At 44.3% G+C, this 20,333-nt stretch overlaps 1 protein-coding gene across 1 annotated transcript; it reads right to left on the bottom strand.

The window, feature by feature from the left end:
- Positions 1 to 9,349: 9,349 nt before the first annotated feature.
- Positions 9,350 to 12,162, bottom strand: LOC128779995 (uncharacterized). Its single transcript, XM_053917420.1, has 4 exons — positions 11,678 to 12,162; positions 11,436 to 11,593; positions 10,639 to 10,775; positions 9,350 to 9,487 (listed from the first exon to the last, which is right to left on the bottom strand). The coding sequence occupies exons 1-4, from the start codon at positions 12,160 to 12,162 to the stop codon at positions 9,350 to 9,352; spliced, it is 918 nt and encodes a 305-aa protein (XP_053773395.1).
- Between the last annotated feature and the right edge of the window lie 8,171 nt (positions 12,163 to 20,333).

Genomic DNA, 20,333 nt, shown 5'->3' with positions numbered 1-20,333 from the left:
ATTTTCCCCTCATCACGCACCCCCGCCCAACCCCTCCCTGCCTCCCACCCTCAAAACTATCCCCTTTTGTCTTTGTCCACGTGTCCTTTATACTTGTTCCTTGACAGCCCTTCCCCTATTTTTCCCCATTACCCCTCTTCCCCCTCCCCTCTGGTTACTGTCAGTTTGTTCTTTATTTCAATGTCTCTGGTCATAGCTTGCTTGCTTGCTTGCTTGCTTGCTTGTTTTAGGTTCCACTTATAGGTGACATAATATGGTATTTGTCTCTCACCCCCTGGCTTATTTCACTTGGCACAGTGCTCTCCAGTTCCATCCATTCTGTCTCGAAGGGTAGGAGCTCCTTCTTTCTCTCTGCTGTGTAGTCTTCCATTGTGTAAATGTACCGTAGTTGTTTTATCCACTCATTTGCTGATGGGCACTTTGGTTGCTTCCAGCACTTGGCTATTGTAAATTGTGCTGCTATGAACATTGGGATGCATAGGTTCCTTCGAATTGGTGTTGCAGGATTCTTAGCATATAATCCCAGCAGTGGAATTGCCGGGTCAAAAGGCAGTTCTATTTTTAGTTTTCTGAAGAAATTCCATACTGTTTTCCACAGTGGCTGCACCAGTCTGTATTCCCACCAACAGTGCACTAGGGTTCCCTTTTCTCCACAGCCTGCCCAGCACTTGTTGTTTGTCGATTTGTTTATGATAGCCATTCTGACCAGTGTGAAGTGGTATCTCACTGTGGTTTTAATTTGCATCTCTCTGATGGCTAGTGAGAGATGGTGGGAAGTGGTGGTGGGTGGGTGTGGGAATGTGGTGGTGGGAAAAGGGAGACAACTGTATTCGAACAATTAAAAAATTATAAAGAAAAAATAAAAAGGGGACTAAATCAAATAGGTGTTGCTTTTGGTTCCAAAATGCAATTTAAACAATGGTATCAGCCCTGGCAGGTGTGGCTAAGTGGATTGAGGACCAGCCTACGAACCAAAGGGTTGCTGGTTTGATGCCCAGTGAGGGCACATGCCTGGGTTGCGGGCCAGGTCCTCAGTGGGGGGCACACGAGAGGCACACACTGAGGTTTCTCTTCCTCTCTTTCTCCCTCCCTTTCTCTAAAAATAAACAAATAAAATCTTAAATAAACAAACCTATGCATCCCACTGTTCATAGCAGCACAATTTATGATTTTCTCTTAAAGCCCTACACGTGGGCCAAGCAAAACATCCATGTAGGCCATCTTTGGCTAATGGGATGCCAGTTGGATCCTAGTCCAGTGTATATTTTACAGTGGGGGGAACGGAAGCCAATCAGGACAAGAAGGATCAAAGGAGGGGAGGTGAATTAGACCCAGAGCCTACCTTTGACAGACCCATGAAACATGAGGAAGAATCATTATCATGTATTTATCCTGTGCCCACATAGGCTGCTAAGTACATGGAGTGCATTGAGTGAAAGGTCCAAAACTTGAGATGGCTGACATTCAGTGAAAAGATGTTTCAGAAATAGTCCCTTTACTTTGCACACAAGGCACCAATGTGCAATAATCAATCAGCTATTACCTGCACGTGTTTCTCAGTGTTCTGCTGATGTTCCAAGCAAATGAAGAACTGGAGATGAACTTATTTCCATGTTTTGTAGCAATACCTCCCCACACTCTTTCACACTTGTCTTGCAGGTCTGTGATGACTTCTCATCACAGGACTCCCTCTTTTTCCCAACCACATTTACCTAATGTCTGTAAGGTGTTTCTCAGAACACACTGAAATCTTACTGCTCATTCGTTAACTTCCATGACATTCTCCAGTCCCCTCTGCCTAGTCTCATCTCTTGGGTATAGTCTGTATGTCTCATTAATTGTTCTCTCCCCAGCACAAGGAAAATTAACATAATTTAATATATGTCAAGTAAACATGTTGACAAGTATTCTATAGTAGTGGCCATGGCACTATTATTGTTGTTTTCACTGACGCTTTTACTTATATTGAGCATGTCTCCAACACCAACATTGGTTGCCCCAAACATCCTATTTTCACTCATTTCATGGGTGCCCACATTTTAGTCCTTACTTGCAGTTTAACAAGCTTTACTCTAGACAAAGTACTCCAAGTACTTATGCTTCAGAATACCTCTATTGGTGAGGGCCTCCAGCTCTGCAAAGCTGAACAACTCCTGCTCAAGAAGGACTACTTCAGCGGCACTTGCTAAACACCCTCTCTCCTCAGGAGGTGTAGCCTTCATGGATTTTACTCTCAGAATAGATACCAGGAGTATTGTCTATATCTTACCTTGGTCTCACTTCCCCATTGAGCAAGGCATGTAGTTAGTTGTTCAGGGTGGAGGAGTGCTGCACAGGATCATGCCCCTCACATAGCATTCCAAGCCATATTTCAAGTTCTCTGAGGATCTCAGAGAGCAAGGGTTTTTGGGTTTGGGTACATACATACCTATGCTTGTATGCCTTTTTGGTTGGCAACTCACTTGGTCTTTAACTAGGAAGAAAGGCATCAACTCAGTTGCCCTCTTTTCCAGAGAGTCCAGGGAAAGCCTCCTCCAAAAGTTTCCTGGTGAACCTTTGATACTTCATCCTGTTTTATTTTTGTTTTGTTTTTAGTATCTTATGGTAAGAAAACAACATGAGATTTGCCCTCTTAACAAAATTTTAAGTGCACAATAGGTCTTATACAAAGCATCTAAAATAGAAGCCTTGGCTGCTGGTGTAGCTCAGTGGGTTGAGCACGGGCCTGGGAAACAAAGGGTCGCTGGTTCAATTCCTGTCAGGGCACATGCCTGGGTTGCAGACCAGGTCCCCAGTTGGGGGCCACATGACAGGCAACCACACATTGATGTTTCCCTCCCTCTCTTTATCCCTCCCTTTCCTTCTCTCTAAAAATAAATAAATAAAAATCTTAAAAAAAAACCAAAGCATCTAAAATAGTCAAACTTTTAGAAGCAGACAAGAAAATGGTGGTTTCCAGCAGACAGGGGAAGGGGAATATAGAGAGGTGTTGTTAATGGGTATAAAGTTATAAAGATTAGAATGTTCTAGAGATCTGCTATATAACATAGTGCCTACACTTAACAATGAAGGACATATTTTTAAGTGAGAAAAGGCCAGGTGGGGAAGTTTATGTAGATTATGTAGCATTTATCTAAGAAGAAGAAGGGAGTATAATTAATGTCTCTCTGATGAGAGATACATATCCAATGGCCATGTAAAACCAGTGGCCACTTTCCTTTAGCCTTTCAGAAATGTGTTGAATACACCCTTGCATGAGTTTTGCTTCTTCTGGTGTCCCCATTTTTCACCTTCACCCAATTTTGGCAGTCTCTGAGAACACACGCTCACCAATAAAGACTTTTTAAAAAAATATTTTATTTATTTATTTTTAGAGAGAGGGGAAGGGAGGGAGAAAGAGAGGGAGAGAAACAGCAATGTACGGTTGGTTGCCTCTTGCTTGCCCCATACTGGGGACCTGGTCCACAACTCAGGTGTGTGCCCTGACTGGGAATTGAACTGGTGACCCTTTGCTTCACAGTCTGGTGCTCAATCCACTGAGCCACACTGGCCAGGGCACGAATAAACACTTTTGGCAATGAGTTCTGCTCAATATTTGTTCCAGATCATTCTGTTTTTTAAAATTAATACTTAGTACTTTCCCCAGACATTAAGCTATTTGTGCTCAGACACTAGGGGTACCAGCCCTTTTACAGCTCTATAGTGTCAGTAACCTACTTTACAAAAGGTACCTTCCTGGACAAGGGTTGAAAGCAATGGAATGCTGGAGGGGACTCTTACTTGAACATAAGAGCCAACTGTTAAATGTCTCAGGAATTTTGCAAGCCAGCTATTAATAGCAGCTGTTATTAAAATCTAATTTATGTAAAGTAACAATTATACTACATACATTATATTGAAAACAGACACAACACATACTCAAACCTCATTAATCCCTAATTATTTCCCTACATTTTACTATTATCTATGCTGTTAATATTATGCATATTTATTGTAGTTAACTGATGGAAATATGTCTCTTCCCAACTCTGCATTATTTGACCTCATGTTGGTAGTTTGAAATTTACAAATGCTGTAACACAGTGCATTTCTCCCACCCCCAAGGAGCCTGTTGCTACACATTTACCTGTGTACCGCTGGTTGAAACTTATCCACTCTACAAACACTCTGATCGGGTGGATATCCTCAGATCCAACCAATTCTATTGTATAACATATGAGAGTTAAGTCCTTACTCACTGTTCTATAAAGCAATGTTTTAAAACTGTGAACTGGAGCAGTACATGACAAAGGATACTTCATAACAGAAGGTTTGATACTCAACATTTATGACAATGTTCTATGATGCCCATAATATGTCACTAAGAGACTTTCCTGAAAGGTATACGAGGTCTGGCAAGAAAAAGCCCAACAATTGTTACTGTAACAACAATGGTTTATGTGACATTGATGGAACCTGGCAGCCAACGAGAGTGGACTGGAATGCACATGCATGAACAATGACAACTTCACTGTGCTAGTCAGTGTGGGTGGTAGATGCTGTTGAGTGAGAATGTGTACTGTGTGGCCATTGCATTCAAAATGACTGAGCGAGTAGAGCAACAAACCTGTGTCAAATTTTGCATTAAGCTTAAACATTGCTCTGCAGAATGTATTCAAATGATTCAGAAAGCCACAGTTATGGGCAATTGGTGATTGACAGCTTTGTCACGACAACAAGCCCTCTGCAGGGTGTGTTGGTGAAACATCAAGTCATCCAGGTGACTCCGCATCCCTATAGCCCAGATTTGGCACCCTGTGACTTCTGGCTTTTCCCAAAACTAAAATCACTTTTGAAAGGGAAGAGATTTCAGACTGTCGAAGAGGTTCAGGAAAATATGATGGGGAACCTGATGGTGACTGGGAGAACTGTGTGAAGTCCCAACGTGCATACTTTGAAAGGGACTGAAGTGTCATTGTCCCATGTACGATGTTTCTTGTATCTTCTTCAATAAATGCCTCTATTTTTCATATTACATAACTCGATACCTTCTGGACAGACCTCGTGTAGCACATGTGGGAGCGGGATAGCAGTATCAGGTATAAAAAAACCCATATAAAAGGACAGGTGGGATGCAGAAAAATGAAAGGGCAAAGGGAATAGGGGCTCACTTTTTTCCCAATCCCCATCACTTTATTTCTCTTTTCCTTGCTCTTCTCATGCTGCACACTTTAACTTGAAATATACTTTAACTTTCACCAACTCAAATGTGGGACTGTGGCATGCTTGTGATACAATTGCATAGCAAGCAAGGTTTTAGTCATTTTCCAGGCAACACAGCTTCCTTCCTGGGTGAATATATGAATTTCTTCATCATATACTGGAAGAGGGGGGGATGTTTAGGGATCAATGATTTAAGTAACAACCATGGAAAGGAGGAGGGCATGAGGTGGACATTACTCTTGCTCTATGGGCTGAGTGACTGTGCATGTTTCTTTATCTGGCATTAGAAAAGGAATATAAGAAACCAGCCTTCTGAAGCCTCAAGAAAGAAAGGATGAGTTGATATCATTGTCATGATCAATCATCTTGGGTAAAAAAGAGAGAGGGAGACTAGGAGGGAGGAAACATGATGAAAAAGAGACAGTGACCATGCATGTCCGATTGAACTTTCTGTCCTCATAGCTGCATCTCCAGTTCTTCATTTGCTTGGAACATCAGCAGAACACTGAGAAACACGTGCAGGTAATAGCTGATTGATTATTGCACATTGGTGCCTTGTGTGCAAAGTAAAGGGACTATTTCTGAAACATCTTTTCACTGAATGTCAGCCATCTCAAGTTTTGGACCTTTCACTCAATGCACTCCATGTACTTAGCAGCCTATGTGGGCACAGGATAAATACATGATAATGATTCTTCCTCATGTTTCATGGGTCTGTCAAAGGTAGGCTCTGGGTCTAATTCACCTCCCCTCCTTTGATCCTTCTTGTCCTGATTGGCTTCCGTTCCCCCCACTGTAAAATATACACTGGACTAGGATCCAACTGGCATCCCACTAGCCAAAGATGGCCTACATGGATGTTTTGCTTGGCCCACGTGTAGGGCTTTAAGAGAAAATCATAAATTGTGCTGCTATGAACAGTGGGATGCATAGGTTTGTTTATTTAAGATTTTATTTGTTTATTTTTAGAGAAAGGGAGGGAGAAAGAGAGGAAGAGAAACCTCAGTGTGTGCCTCTCGTGTGCCCCCCACTGGGGACCTGGCCCGCAACCCAGGCATGTGCCCTCACTGGGCATCAAACCAGCAACCCTTTGGTTCGTAGGCTGGTCCTCAATCCACTTAGCCACACCTGCCAGGGCTGATACCATTGTTTAAATTGCATTTTGGAACCAAAAGCAACACCTATTTGATTTAGTCCCCTTTTTATTTTTTCTTTATAATTTTTTAATTGTTCGAATACAGTTGTCTCCCTTTTCCCACCACCACATTCCCACACCCACCCACCACCACTTCCCACCATCTCTCACTAGCCATCAGAGAGATGCAAATTAAAACCACAGTGAGATACCACTTCACACTGGTCAGAATGGCTATCATAAACAAATCGACAAACAACAAGTGCTGGGCAGGCTGTGGAGAAAAGGGAACCCTAGTGCACTGTTGGTGGGAATACAGACTGGTGCAGCCACTGTGGAAAACAGTATGGAATTTCTTCAGAAAACTAAAAATAGAACTGCCTTTTGACCCGGCAATTCCACTGCTGGGATTATATGCTAAGAATCCTGCAACACCAATTCGAAGGAACCTATGCATCCCAATGTTCATAGCAGCACAATTTACAATAGCCAAGTGCTGGAAGCAACCAAAGTGCCCATCAGCAAATGAGTGGATAAAACAACTACGGTACATTTACACAATGGAAGACTACACAGCAGAGAGAAAGAAGGAGCTCCTACCCTTCGAGACAGAATGGATGGAACTGGAGAGCACTGTGCCAAGTGAAATAAGCCAGGGGGTGAGAGACAAATACCATATTATGTCACCTATAAGTGGAACCTAAAACAAGCAAGCAAGCAAGCAAGCAAGCAAGCTATGACCAGAGACATTGAAATAAAGAACAAACTGACAGTAACCAGAGGGGAGGGGGAAGAGGGGTAATGGGGAAAAATAGGGGAAGGGCTGTCAAGGAACAAGTATAAAGGACACGTGGACAAAGACAAAAGGGGATAGTTTTGAGGGTGGGAGGCAGGGAGGGGTTGGGCGGGGGTGCGTGATGAGGGGAAAATCGAGACAACTCTATTTGAACAACAATAAAAACACTTATTTGTTTAAAAAAAGAGAGAAAGTCATAGGAAACATTTTAAAATTGAGATTTTACATAGAAATCTAGAATTCCATCTTCTCTTCAAAAATCAGGAGATGTGGCAACAATGAGCCCACATTCCTGCCTGGCAACAATTGGTCAGAGCCAAATGGCAGCTGCACCCTTAGGTACAGCATGCACTGTCAGGTGGCCAGAGCCCATGCGGGCTGCTCTCATTTATATGATCTGCTTGATCCTCCAGACATTTCAACCTGTGGCCCCCTGGACAACTGGAGACAGTCTATGCCAGGCAGCGGGTAGGCACTTACTTGTTGAGTGAATAAAACTCCTATCCCTTTTTCTCTATCGCTTTCTTATCCAGCCACATTAAGACATCCCAGTCATTGAGTATGGCGATATTCACTTTGGAAGTTGAATTGAGCAAGTCTGCTGGAGTCAGGATAGTCTAGGTTATACTGTGGTAACAAACAACTCTATCGCAGTGCCTTACAACAACAAGAGTTTATAACTTGTTCACACACAAACACACAAACCTAGAAACAAAAATGAAAAAAAAATCATCATACTTTCGCACGCATGGGTACAACCACGAGTGCACTGGTATGTTCGCAATCACGAGTGAAATACAAAATCTGGCATAGGAGCACATGAACACACAGAACTCAGTTTCGAGACTGATCGGCTTAGATTGCACGAGCTGGTTTTCATACGACATAAAAAGGCCCCAGGATCCAAGGGAGTAAGTGCTGGAGGTACAAGAAAATCTGTCCTCAGTCAAGGAATTGCCCCATATAATAAGAAGGGCCTGAAAGCTTACAGAAGGACCTGAAGGCTTTCGTGTTTTTAATTTTAAGCATTTTGAACACGCTAAACATTTTGCAAATGCATACATAGGCACTACTCTATGTAGAGAGGCCTCTTGCTTTGGGCTTCTAGCTCAAGAGGGAGATGCGCCCCAGGTGTCCAGTAGGCAGAGAAACAGAGCTGGCCGGCCTGGGTTGGAGAGAGGGGCTGGAAGGCTGGAGCCCTCTACCCCCAGCAGGAGCTGTAGACAGAAAGGAAGAGGTCAGTGCCAGCTTGCATGCATTTCCCTTCCCGGCTCTCTCCTCTTTCCGTTCCACCCAGTCGAGGCTTTGCCACCTGGGTGATTGCACAGAACTCTTTCTCCCTTGATTCGCCCACCTCAAGTCTTGCCGCCAGAGGTCCCTCCATCACAGCCACCGCACTTCTTTTTGCCGAGCCCCAGGCCTTTGAATATGCTCCTCCCTAGCTCACACATTCCCTGGCTCCTCACTGCCCACAGTTGCTGGTCTAGCCTCCTGAGCCTGGCATGCCAGACCTCTGAGACTGGTAGCCTCTCCAGCCTCACCCACTTCTGTTCCAGCAGTTCCTCCAGCGTCGCTGCTTCACTCACCCACTATACCCCATCCACCATTTTGGCCTGGGAGTGCCCAGCCTTCCCTCTCAGCCTCCCCAGGTGTCTATCTGCCCTCAGACCTCCTCCGGTCCTTCCTCTCCAGGCTCATCATTGAGGTTTAGCTGCAAAACATAACTTGTGACGGCACCCAGGCTCCACCTCTACACTGGAAGCTCCCCGAGGACAGGGAGCAGAATCTCCTTCCAGACTCGGCGCACGTTCACCTATCTAAATGTCCTCCCCAGACCACAGCAGATGACAAGGGTCTGGGTAGAAACACTCTGGGCTGAGAGTCAGGAGGCCCGGTTCCTCGCCTTGGTATGCGACACGCCCCAGGGCAAGTGGCTGCCACACTCTCAGGGCCCCAGTTTCCTCGTTTCTTGACATCGGGGCACTGGACATTTGCTGTTGAGTGCAAAGCTCGACAAAGTGATGATTCACTGAACAGCCATCGACTGCCATCTCAGGCGTCAGACTGAGGAGCTTGGGTGCCTGGGCCCAGGGACGTTCAACCCACCAACCTTGCCTTTGCAGTTAGTTAGGTCCGGCTTACCACAGCGCCCGTCCCGTTTCCCAACTATTCCCACCCCGTGTTCCCCTTTCAAGGACCAAGCTACCTGGTGCAACTCAAGGCTGGAGTGGGGAGATGGAGCCTGAAGGGGCCCGGGAAGATTCCTTCAGAATCAGCAGTGCCTCGGCCGCCTCCAGCTTCTGCTGCCACTCTGAGCAGGCAGAAACCAAGGCCTGCTCAGAAGCTGTGGGATCCTGCGGAGAAAAGGGTGTGGGACAATGGCAGTTGGGAGCCCGCACCTCCCCGCCTCATGTGACAAGCGCCCCTCAGTCCCCAGTTCCACTGAAGGCTGCACTCAACCCGAGGTGTCCTGCTCTTCCCATTCACCAAGCTTGGCCCCTGTCAGCGCTCTGGACCCAACTATTTTCCCAGGATCTGTGGCTGCAGGAGAGGAGAGTCAAGGGTGGCATAGGGCTGGAGGACCAGAGTTGAGCATCTAGAAACAAGGAAAGGAGAGGCCGGGGGGATTAAAACCTCTGTAAGACACACACTACCGGTACACAGAGACAGGCAGGATTTTGCCATATCTGAATGAGGGACTCCGAAGGCCTGCTGACCATTACTCGTTGTGGCTTGGGCAAGTAAGTCCTTTCCCCTGCCTGGCCCGTTTCCGCTTCCATGTCTTTTCCCTCCATCTTTCCTGAGACACTAATTCCTGCCAGCATTTTCAGAACTCCCAGGGCCACGGGGAAGATGATGGGAAATCACAGGTGTCTGGGTTTTAATCTGCAAAGCACCTGGAGAGATGGGGTTACTGTCCCTGTGCAGAGACTGGTTCTTGCCTCCATAGTCCCCAAACCCCACGGGACCGGAAGGAGCAGCTTGCCTCATCTCCAGAAAGCTTTTTCTAATGGCCTCTGGGCTCTTGCCTGAGCCTCAGTGGCCCTCACCGTCACGGTCCCCCTTTCTAGCGGGACCTTCTATCCCATCAATCTGCTTCAAAAGGAACAAAAGCCTCCGTTCGTTAAAGGCCTGCTATGTGGCAGGTGTTATGCTAGTCGTCTTGTCAATGCTGTGGGTGCAGAATTTTGTCCCCTCTCAGTATACTGACTAACAACTGGAGGCTCTGGGACATAAACACCATTGTGCAAAGTCTCCCACAAGTAAGAAATGGCAAAGCTGGGAGAGCCCTGTCTTTACCTGTTCGTCTTAGATGCCGACTCCTCCCTTCCTCTTCCACCGCCACCACCACCACCACCGCCACCGCCACCGCCACCGCCACCGCCACCGCCACCGCCACCACCACCACCACTGCCTCCATTTCCTCCGTCTATCTCCCATGGCATCAAGCACGAGGATGCACGCAATACACAAACGGCTGCATGCTTCTTCTCAGTCTACTCACGTGCTGATCGGGACATGGGTCCGGTGTGAACTCCTGGAAGGAGAAATTGTTGGTTGCGTCTTCAAGGGAGCTGTAGTCCAGGACAGAGACAAACAATTTGGGGAATGATCCATCAGTAGAGGCCCTTGCGAGACTGCCTGCAGGAGCAGAGAGCACAGGTTGGACACGGGTGGGAGGCAGGCCATGGAGAGAGGAGATGTGGGCATGTTTGGGGCTGAGGACAGGAGCCCAGAGTGTCGGAGCTGGGAAGACTTTGAAGACGAGCTGTTCATTTTGCAGCTGGGGAAACCAAGGCCCAGAGAGAGAAGTACTTTTCTCCCAAGGTCACATGGCAAGTTGCAGTAGGGTTAGAGATGGAACACAGAACTTCAAGACAGAGGAAAGGGTCTGGGCAGTGGCTGAGTTGGGAGCCTCCCCAACTGGCCCCAGACTACTCCTTACCTCCCTGAGGGTCGCACAGGCCTGGGCCTTAAGCTGGGACAGGACATTCTCTTTCCCTGCTATGGGAAACTGGAAACAGCTCAGGAGGTCCTTTCCCCCTCATCTCACCTCACTCTACCTCGCTCCCAACCTGAGGTCTCATCTCACCGTGGACCATTTCAACACCCCTCCCCACATTTCTCCTTCACACCAGTACTCGGTAGATAATACTGATGACATTTTATAGCTGGGGAAGCTAAGGCCCAAGGAATAACTTGCCCAAGGCCACATCAGAGTTGGGTGGTAAGACTGGTGACAGAACTACTTATGCTCCCTGTACCCAAACCCGGGTTCCCTCCTTGGCCAGAGACACTCACTGAGAGCTCCTTCTTCAGTGGCCGACTTGCTGACAAAGCTGGGATCTTTGGGAGGTGCAGCTCCACTCTTTATCAGTTCTCCAGTCAGGCGCCTCTTTCGCTGTGCCCCCTGCTTCCTCTTCAAGGAGCTCCTAGCAGGCAAGACCCTGCGCTGCTTCCTAGCGTGGGAGATTGCGGGTCTAAAGTCAGTCAGGCTTAGAGGAGGCCCGCCCTGCCTTCCCCTTGTCAGACACCATACTCACGAAGCGGGGTGACGTGGCTGCAAGAGGCAGCAGTGCTCATGGTCCTCGACTTGGTCACTGTTGCCGAGGTTGGGGCAGCAGGCAGAGTGAAGACGTGGAGATCTTCTGAGGCCAAGTCGAATCCCCCATGGGACTCTGGTCTGAAGCCCAGTGGCGCAGATGCAGGCGCAGCAGGGCCCAGCAGGCATTTCCTTGGAATCCTTGGTTGTGGGCCCAGAAGCAGAGGTCAGGATGGCCACATGATCCCCTACCCCCAAACATACTTCCTCTGACCTTGGTAAACCCCACCTGAAGGGGCTGGATTCTTTTCCATGCAGCTCACCGCTGAAAGCACATTGCACACTCCCTTCTTGCTCATGTAGCCTCCTTCCCAGGAAGGCTCTCTCACGCACAGCCTTGTTCCAAGGAACTCTTGACTTGGGTCCTGTATACTTGCAAGCCTTGTGATTCTCCTTGCCTCCTTTCACTCCACGGAGATCCCACATTCAGGTATACACATGCACTCTCGTGCCGCCTTCAACAATTACTACTTGCCCTTCTCCTGTACCGTCCTGAACTCTGCTACACTCAACCATTATTATTCCTGGCAGCCACTTCCACAATTGTCTTCCTAATCTTCTGCATTCATTCACTTCCCACTCATGAATCTATGCCTCAGGCACTCAATTCTATTTCTAGGCTCATGTATGCCCTACATTCAATTTTTTTTTTTTTATCACAATCCATTCTGATCTTTTTCTTGCAGCCCACCATGATCTTAAATATTTCCTTGCTGCCCTTTTAAGGTGGCAGACCTGTGCACTCCATGAAAGCATATTATCCTTCAGGATCCCAAGCCCCTCTTTCAATCATTATTTTCATTCATCCCCTCGGTTATTCCTTGAACAGACGTTTGCTGTGCCCCGTATCGAATGTCAGGCCCTGATCTAGTCAGCAGCCAACTCCTCACTGCTCCACTGCTCTAATTGTTCTCTTGCACCAACACACTCCCCGCCGCTTTCATGCAAACCCTTGCGTTCCCTCCTCAGCCTCCCAACACTCTTCCATGCTCCACTCCACGCTTCCAACATTATGGTGGAGCACACCCTTGCCCCACCCCCACACACAGACCCGGAGTACATCACCCCCTCACAGGCAGCCCAAAATTTCGCCGCCGCCTTCACCTCCGAATCAAAAGCAGCCTTGCGAACTACTATAAAGGACACATGGACAAAACCAAGGGGGAGGGTGGAGGTGGGGGAGGGAGGTGGGTTCAGCTGGGGTGGGGTGGAGGGATGGGGAGAAAAGGCATACAACTGTAATTGAATAACAATAAAAAATTAAAAAAAAAAAAAAAAGCAGCCTTGCCCCAGGGGCCAAAGGCCAGGGGGTCAGGAGGCTGGGGCGATGGGTCCTCCCGCAGGGGTCCTACAGAGTGTGCGCGTGGGGGTGTGGGGCAGAGTGGACATCAGGCGCGGGTGGAGGTACCCTGCGGAAGCGGAAGGGTTTGGGGATCCAGAGCGGGGGGGGGGGGGGGGGGGGGAGGGGAGGAAGAAGCGGCGGCGTAGAGAACGAGGGCCCCTCTCCCCCCCGATACTAGCCTTTGGTCAGCCTCCAGCAGGTCATGCAATAGACTGGGACGAGAGGCCCGAGGGAAGACGCTGGCGCTGGCTTGCTAGCCTGCTCGCTTTCCCGCCCTTCTCACAAAGGCCAATGAGCTTCCAGCGCTGCCTTCCCACAGTTCGCTGTGGCCGGCGACCTATGAGCTTCGAGTTCCCTAAAGCTCACCCACCAAAGTCCCACCCCGTCGCCGCCCTCCTACTTCTCCTTGGCCTCGCTGTGCTAGGCCGGCCAATAACTCCTGAAGTAAAGTGGAGCTTTGTGCTCCCCAAGCCTTGTTTCCCAGACTGTTCTCTCTTTGGATGTGAAATATTGCATGTGCGTGCATTTTTAACTCGTGCACTTGGTGTTCTGTCATTTACTTTTACAGAATTCAGCGTGTGTTCTTTAAGGTCGATCCCTATTCCTATGCCAGGGATTCTTAATCGGGGGCGATTTTGCACGAATCCAGGGGGCATTCGGCACCGTCTGGAGTCATTTTGGTCCGTATTTGTGTGCCTCCGTTTCTGAGCATAGGTCCTGTTGCATACATTTCTGTATTTCTGTGCCAATGCCACCCTCTTAATTTTTATCTCGCGGTAAGACATCTAGATCTCTGGTAGGGCAAGTCCCCACATCTTAGGCATCAGTCTCCAGCCACATCTCCACTATTCTTCGCATTTTGCCCTTCCACACAAACGTTAGGGTAAGCATGCCATGTTCCCTGGAAACTCATTTGTAACAGATTTGGAGTCTATTTTCAATGAATTTATGGGCCAGTTAAGGGGCAATTGACTATCTTTATGCTATCCGGCCTTCCTGGTCACCAGCGTGGGCTGTCCCTCCAGTTATGTGGGCTTTCTTTAACGTTTTAATCTTTCAGTTTAGTGTTTAGTTTTATCTTTTGTACAGTCAGACCTTGTACATCTTTTACTGTATTTATCCTAAGATACTGCTCAGTGCTGTTGCTCTTGCACATGATATCTGTTTTAAATGGCATCTTTCTATTTGTATCCATTTTACAGAAAGCCTTTGGAGTCTTTAAAAAGTGAACTGATTTTGGAGTGAGCCGCCGTGCTCAACTCAGTGATATCTAATGATTTGTCCGTAGATGTTGCGTGGTTTTCTCTGAATGTGTGAGTAACAGAAGTACAATGATCAACCAACAGGTTTCTTACAGTGCTGGCTAGGCCATCCACTACAAGGTGGAATACAGATGGCTAAAGTGGGCGTCTTTGGGTTGTTCCTAACATTAAATAGACAGCCACCAACGTTTCCATATTCAAGTGAGTTTGCCGTGACTCGGTGTCTCCTTTCCTTCCTCCCTCCCTCCCTCCCTCCCTTCCTTCCTTCTCTCTTTCTTTTCCTTCCTTCCTTCCTTCCTTCCTTCCTACCTTCCTTTCCTTTTTAATTTTACTCTGGATATTATCAAACATATAGAAGTAGATTTTGTGTACGAAACTACAAACAATATCCAGGTTCACTTCAGTAAAGCAGTGGTCCTGGAACATTAGCTTGCATCAGAATCACCCAAAATGCTTGTGAAAAGACAGCTTGTTCACTCCCACATCTGTAAGTTTCAGATAAAAATCTTGGGTGAGAGCCAGAGTTTGCTTTTCTGACCGGTCCCCTGGTGATGCAGGTGCTGGTGGTGGGAGAACACACTGTGAGAACCAGTGTACAACATGGAATACCAATTACCCAATTACCAATTACCAATCACCCAAATGCTACCATTCACAACTCATAGCCAATCTCATTTCATATTTACTTTCTTGTTGCCCTTTCTTCCAGATTTGCCAAAAATCATCTTATGTTATGACGGTAAATATTTTAATGCATAACTCTAAAACATGAGCTATCCATTCTCCTCGACTTCTTTATTCTGAAAATGCACAATGTCGGTGGTCTAGTTTCATTTTTTTGCATGTACCACTCCAATTTTCCCAACACCATTTATTGAAGAGACTGCTTTTACGCCATCGTATTCTTTTGCCTCCTCTGCCAAATATTAATGGATCATAAAGGCGTGGGCTGATTTCTGGGCTCTCTTCTGCTCCATTGATCTAAATGCCTTTCCTTGTGCCGGTACCAGGCTGTTTTGATTACAGTGGCCTTATAGTATAGTTTAATATCAGGTATTGTGATCCCCCCAACTTTGTTCTTCTTTCTCAAGATTGCCGAGGCTATTCGGGGTCATTTTGGGTTCCATACAAATTTTTGGAATATTTGCTCTAGATCTGTGAAGTGTGCCATTGGTATTTTAATAGCAATTGCATTGAATCTATAGATTGCTTTGTGTAGTATGGACATTTTAATGATGGTAATTCTTCTAATCCATGAACACGGTATATGCTTCCACTTCTTTGTGTCCTCTTCTATGTCTTTCCTCACTGTAACACACCACATTAACAGATGAAGGGGAAGAAAACCAAAGCATCTCAGTTGACGCAGAAAAGGAATTGGAGAAAATTTGCAGCCACTCATGATATAAAACCGTCAACAAAGAAAGAATAGAAAGAAGCTTCCTCAACATAATTAAAGCCATATACAGACATCACACTCAATGGTGAAATGCTGAAAACTTTTCCTCATTAATCAGGAATAAGATAAGGGTGACTACTTTTACCATTTCTATTCAGCATAGTACTAGAAGCCTTAACCAGAGCACTTAGGTAAAGGGGGGAGAAAAAAAAACCCCAAGGCATCCAAATTGCAAATAAAGAAGTAAAATTATCTCTGTTTACAGGCGACGTTATCTTACACAGAGAAAATGCCAAAGATTCAAAATCTGAAAGTGTTGGAGCTATTCAGAAAGCTTATAGGATATAGATCAACAGACAATAATCACCACACTTCTCTACACTAACAACGAGCAATCCATTGAGAAAATTATGAAACAATTCCAGTTACATCAAAAAGAATAAAGTATTTAGGAATAAGCTTAACCAAGGAGATGAAAGACTTGTGCAATGAAAACAGCAAAACATTGCTGGGAGAAATTAAAGGAGACACAAATAAGTGGAAAGACATCTCGTGTTCTTGGATTGGAAGACTTCATATTATTAACATGGCAGTCCTACCCAGAGTGACCTAAAGTTTCGGCACAATGCCCATCAAATTCCCGAATGGCATTAATTTTTGTGGAAATTTTTCTTAAAATCCTAAAATGTGTATGGAATCTCAAGGGACCCACAATAGCCAAAACAACCTTGAAAGAAAAAAAAAAAAAAAAAGGACAGGGTTGGAGGACTCACACTTCCAGATTTCAAAGTCTATTTCAAAGCTACAGTAATCAAAAGAGTGTAGCATCGGCATAAAGCCGAGCATAGAGACCAATGGAATAGAATAGAGACGTCAGAAAATAAATCCTCACATATATGGTCAAATGACTTTTGACAAGGCTACCGACACCTTTCACTGCAGAAAGGACAGTCTTTTCAACCAGTGGTGCTGGGAAAGCTTGATATTCCCATGGCAAAGAGTGAGGTTGGAGACATTCCATACACCGTTACGAAAATTAACCCAAAATGGATCAAGGACCGAGACCTAAGTGCTAAGATGATGAAATTCAGAAGAGAACAGAAGAGTAAAGCTTCAGGACATTGGATTTGGCAATGACTTCTTGGATATGACATCAAAAGTATATGCAACAAAGAGAGGAAAGGATAGATAAGTTAAACTTCATCAACATTTAAAACTTTGGGGCATTAAATGACACTGATAAGAGAGTAGAAAAGCAACCCACAGAATGGGAGAAAATATATGCAGATCATGTGTCTTTTAAATGATTAACATCCAGAATATACAAACAACTCCTACAACTCAAAAATAAGTTTAAAAAAAATTGAACAACCTAATTCAAACATCGGCAAGGGGCTTCAGTAGCCATTTTGGCAAAGAAGGTACACAAATGGCTGTTGAGCACTTCTGCATGTGAAAAGGTACTCGACATAACTAGTCATTAGGCTAAATGAAAATAAAAACCACGAAGAGATGTCACTTCACATGCATCTAAGTGGCTATTATTTTTTAAAAGAAAAAGAAAGAAAGAAAAAGAAAATCAGAATATAACAAGTGTTTTCAAAGATGTAGAAAATGGGAACCCAGGCACCCATCAGTGGATGAAAGGATAAATAAAATGTAGTGCAATGCAATATTATTCAGGCTTTAAAAAGAAAGAAATTCTGATGTATGCCACAACACGGATGAACCTTGAAGACATTATGCTAAATGAATAAGCCAGAAACCAGATGACGAGTATAATTATCTGAGGTACTTAGGGTAGTCAAACTCATAGAGATGGAAAGTAGAATGGTGATTGCCAGGGTATGAGGGGAGAAAGACATGAAGAGTTATTGTTTAATGGGTACAGGGTTTCAGGTTGGGACAATGACAAAGTTCTGGACATGGATGGTGGGATGATTTCACAACAATGTGAATGTAATTGCATTTTATACTTAGCATGGTTAAAATAAGTTTTTGTTATGTATATTTTACCATGATGAGAGGGAGAGAGAGAGAGAGAGAGAGAGAGAGAGAGAGAGAGAGAGAGAGACAGAGGAAGCTCCCCTCAGTTCCAAGGAAAATTGCTTTATACTGCCAAGAAACTTTCTATGTATCAAAGGCAAACTTTTCTTTGGGAGAAAAGGTGGGGATTTACCAATGATAGTGCATGCTTACAATTGTCTAATTTTCTAATAAGTACATGTAGTTAAGTGCTGGCCCTCTCTAAAGGTTGTTTAAAGATGGTATTATATGATTTTTAAAATTCAATTTTTAATTCAAAATTTTTCCATAAAGAAAACTTTAGTCCTAGCAAGTTTCACTTGTAAACAATACCACACATTTAAAACAAAAATATAGTAGCAGTCCTACAGAACTTTTTCAGAAAATACAGGAAGAAAATACAGAAATTTTATGAAGTCAGCATTACTTTCATACAAAAAAATATAAATAACTTTTAAAAGGACACTACAAAGGGAAAAAGAGCACTACAGGCCAATATCCCTGATGAATATAGGTATAAAACCCCCTAATGAAATTTTTAAAAAATTGAATCCAGTGATACAGGAAAAGTATAATCTGTGACCAAGCAGAGTGTATTCTAGGAATGTAAGATTATTTTAACATTAAAAAATGCATCAGTGCACTCTACCATATTAAGAGAATGAAATAAAAACACTGATTATCACAACATATGACTGAAAAGCCATTTGATAATATAACACATGTATTCATGATAAAAACATCTGCTAACTTAAGAACATTTTCAACCCGATAAAGCGCTTCTACCAAAAACCTGCTGCTGGCATTATAGTTAATGGCGAAAGACTGAGGAAAGTTTCTCCCTAAAGATTAGGAATATGTCAACATCTCCACTCTTACAATGTGTGGTCAACATTATATTTGGAAACATTAAATTATATTATATTTGTCCTAGCTGATAAGGCAAGAAAAAGAAACTGTATTTTCTGAAGACGTGATAGCCTATGCAGAAAATACAAAAAAAAAAAAAAAAAAAAAAGCACCTCCCAGATCTAATAAACAATTTAGCAAGGTCAAAAGAGAGAAAGTCAATATAGAAAAGGTTTTTTTTTTTTTTTAATTTCAGTATACTGAGAACAAAGATTTGGAGATGGACTTTTTTATAAATCACCTACAATAGCAGTAAAATAAATGAAATACCTACTGGTAGTTTTAACATTATATTTGCAGGACTTGTACACAGATAACTATAAAATGTTGCTGAGAGAAGTTAAAGGAGATTTCTATAAATGGAGGTATAAACATTAAGTTCATGAACCTGAAGACTCAAAACTATTTAAGATGTCAATTCTCTAGTAAACCATCTATAGATTCGACATATTCATAATTTAAATGAAAAGCTACTACTAAAACTTATATGGAAATGCAAAGGACACGGAATAGCCTAAGCCATTTGGAAAAGAACGAAAATGGAGGACTTGCACTACCAAATTCCCTGACTTAAAACAAAGGTATGGAAATCATGACACTGTGGTATTACCATAATATTAGACCATAATATGGATCAATGGATAAAATAGAAAGCCCAGCAATTAAGCCTACATATATATGGTAAGTTGATTTGTGACACAGGCGCCGAGATGATTAAATTAACTAATAATTACCTCATGGTGCTGGGGGCGGGGGGGGAAGAATCTCCATAGGGGAAAAGAAACCACAAACTTCAGTACCTCATACTATATGCAAAAGTTAACTCAAAATAAATCAGAGCTCTAAGTGTAAATTGTAAAATTGAAAATCTTACAAGAAAACACAGGAGAAAAGTTCTGCGTCGTGAGGTTAGGCAAAGGTGCCTTGGGTAGGAAATTCATTCAAAAAGTATATGATTTAACTTTGGGTGGTGGGCACACGATGCAATATAAGAGCATGTATCATAAAAATGTACACTTGAACCCTATGTAATCTTATTACCCAATGTCACTCCAATAAATGTAAATTTAAAATACTATAGATCACAAAGGGACAATAATTGATGGACCCTTGCTAAAAATTAAAACAAACAAAAACTTTTGCTTCTCAAAACCCAGGGTTCAGTATCTCTGTGCAACACCATTTTCTACTCCCTTGCTGGAACCTCATGACTGACCTTGACTTCTACTTAACCCCTAGAACAGAACCCTGGGTCTGCTTATTTTCAGTTGCAAAAACTCACTTTATTGTTTTGGGCTTCTGCTTGCAAAACTCTCCCCTTCCTCTATTTCCTGGCCAACTTCTTTCTTCGCTCATTTCAGGTATGCCTCCTTTGGGAAATCTCCAAGACTCCATTCCAACTCCCAAGGCTGGGTGGCTGCACCTCCTCCGTCCTCCCATAGCCATGTAACCTTCCTTCCACCTCTCTCTATTGCAACCATCCGTTGTTTGTTTCTTTTCTTTTCTTTTCTTTCTTTCTTTTTTTTTTTCTTTTGGCTTCTCTCCCACAGAATGGCTTGAAGCAGCAACAGAGACTCATTCATTTCTATAACCCCAGGCCACGGCCCAAGATAGGCTCCCAGAGAAGACCAGCCCTGTATTCTCACAGTTGTATAAAAGA

This window comes from Desmodus rotundus, chromosome X (genome assembly GCF_022682495.2).
Source record: "Desmodus rotundus isolate HL8 chromosome X, HLdesRot8A.1, whole genome shotgun sequence".
Taxonomy (NCBI): Eukaryota; Metazoa; Chordata; class Mammalia; order Chiroptera; family Phyllostomidae; genus Desmodus; species Desmodus rotundus.
This window is presented reverse-complemented; position numbering and strand designations above follow the sequence as displayed.

What these genes read in the sequence shown, in the direction of transcription:
- LOC128779995 (XM_053917420.1), bottom strand. Translation starts at nt 12,162, where the DNA reads ATGTGGGATCTCCGTGGAGTGAAAGGAGGCAAGGAGAATCACAAGGCT. An exon ending in CACTGAAGAAGGAGCTCTCA is followed by an intron (nt 10,776 to 11,435) that starts GTGAGTGTCTCT and finishes CTGCTCCTGCAG; the next exon opens with GCAGTCTCGCAAGGGCCTCT. An exon ending in ACCCATGTCCCGATCAGCAC is followed by an intron (nt 9,488 to 10,638) that starts GTGAGTAGACTG and finishes TTTTCTCCGCAG; the next exon opens with GATCCCACAGCTTCTGAGCA.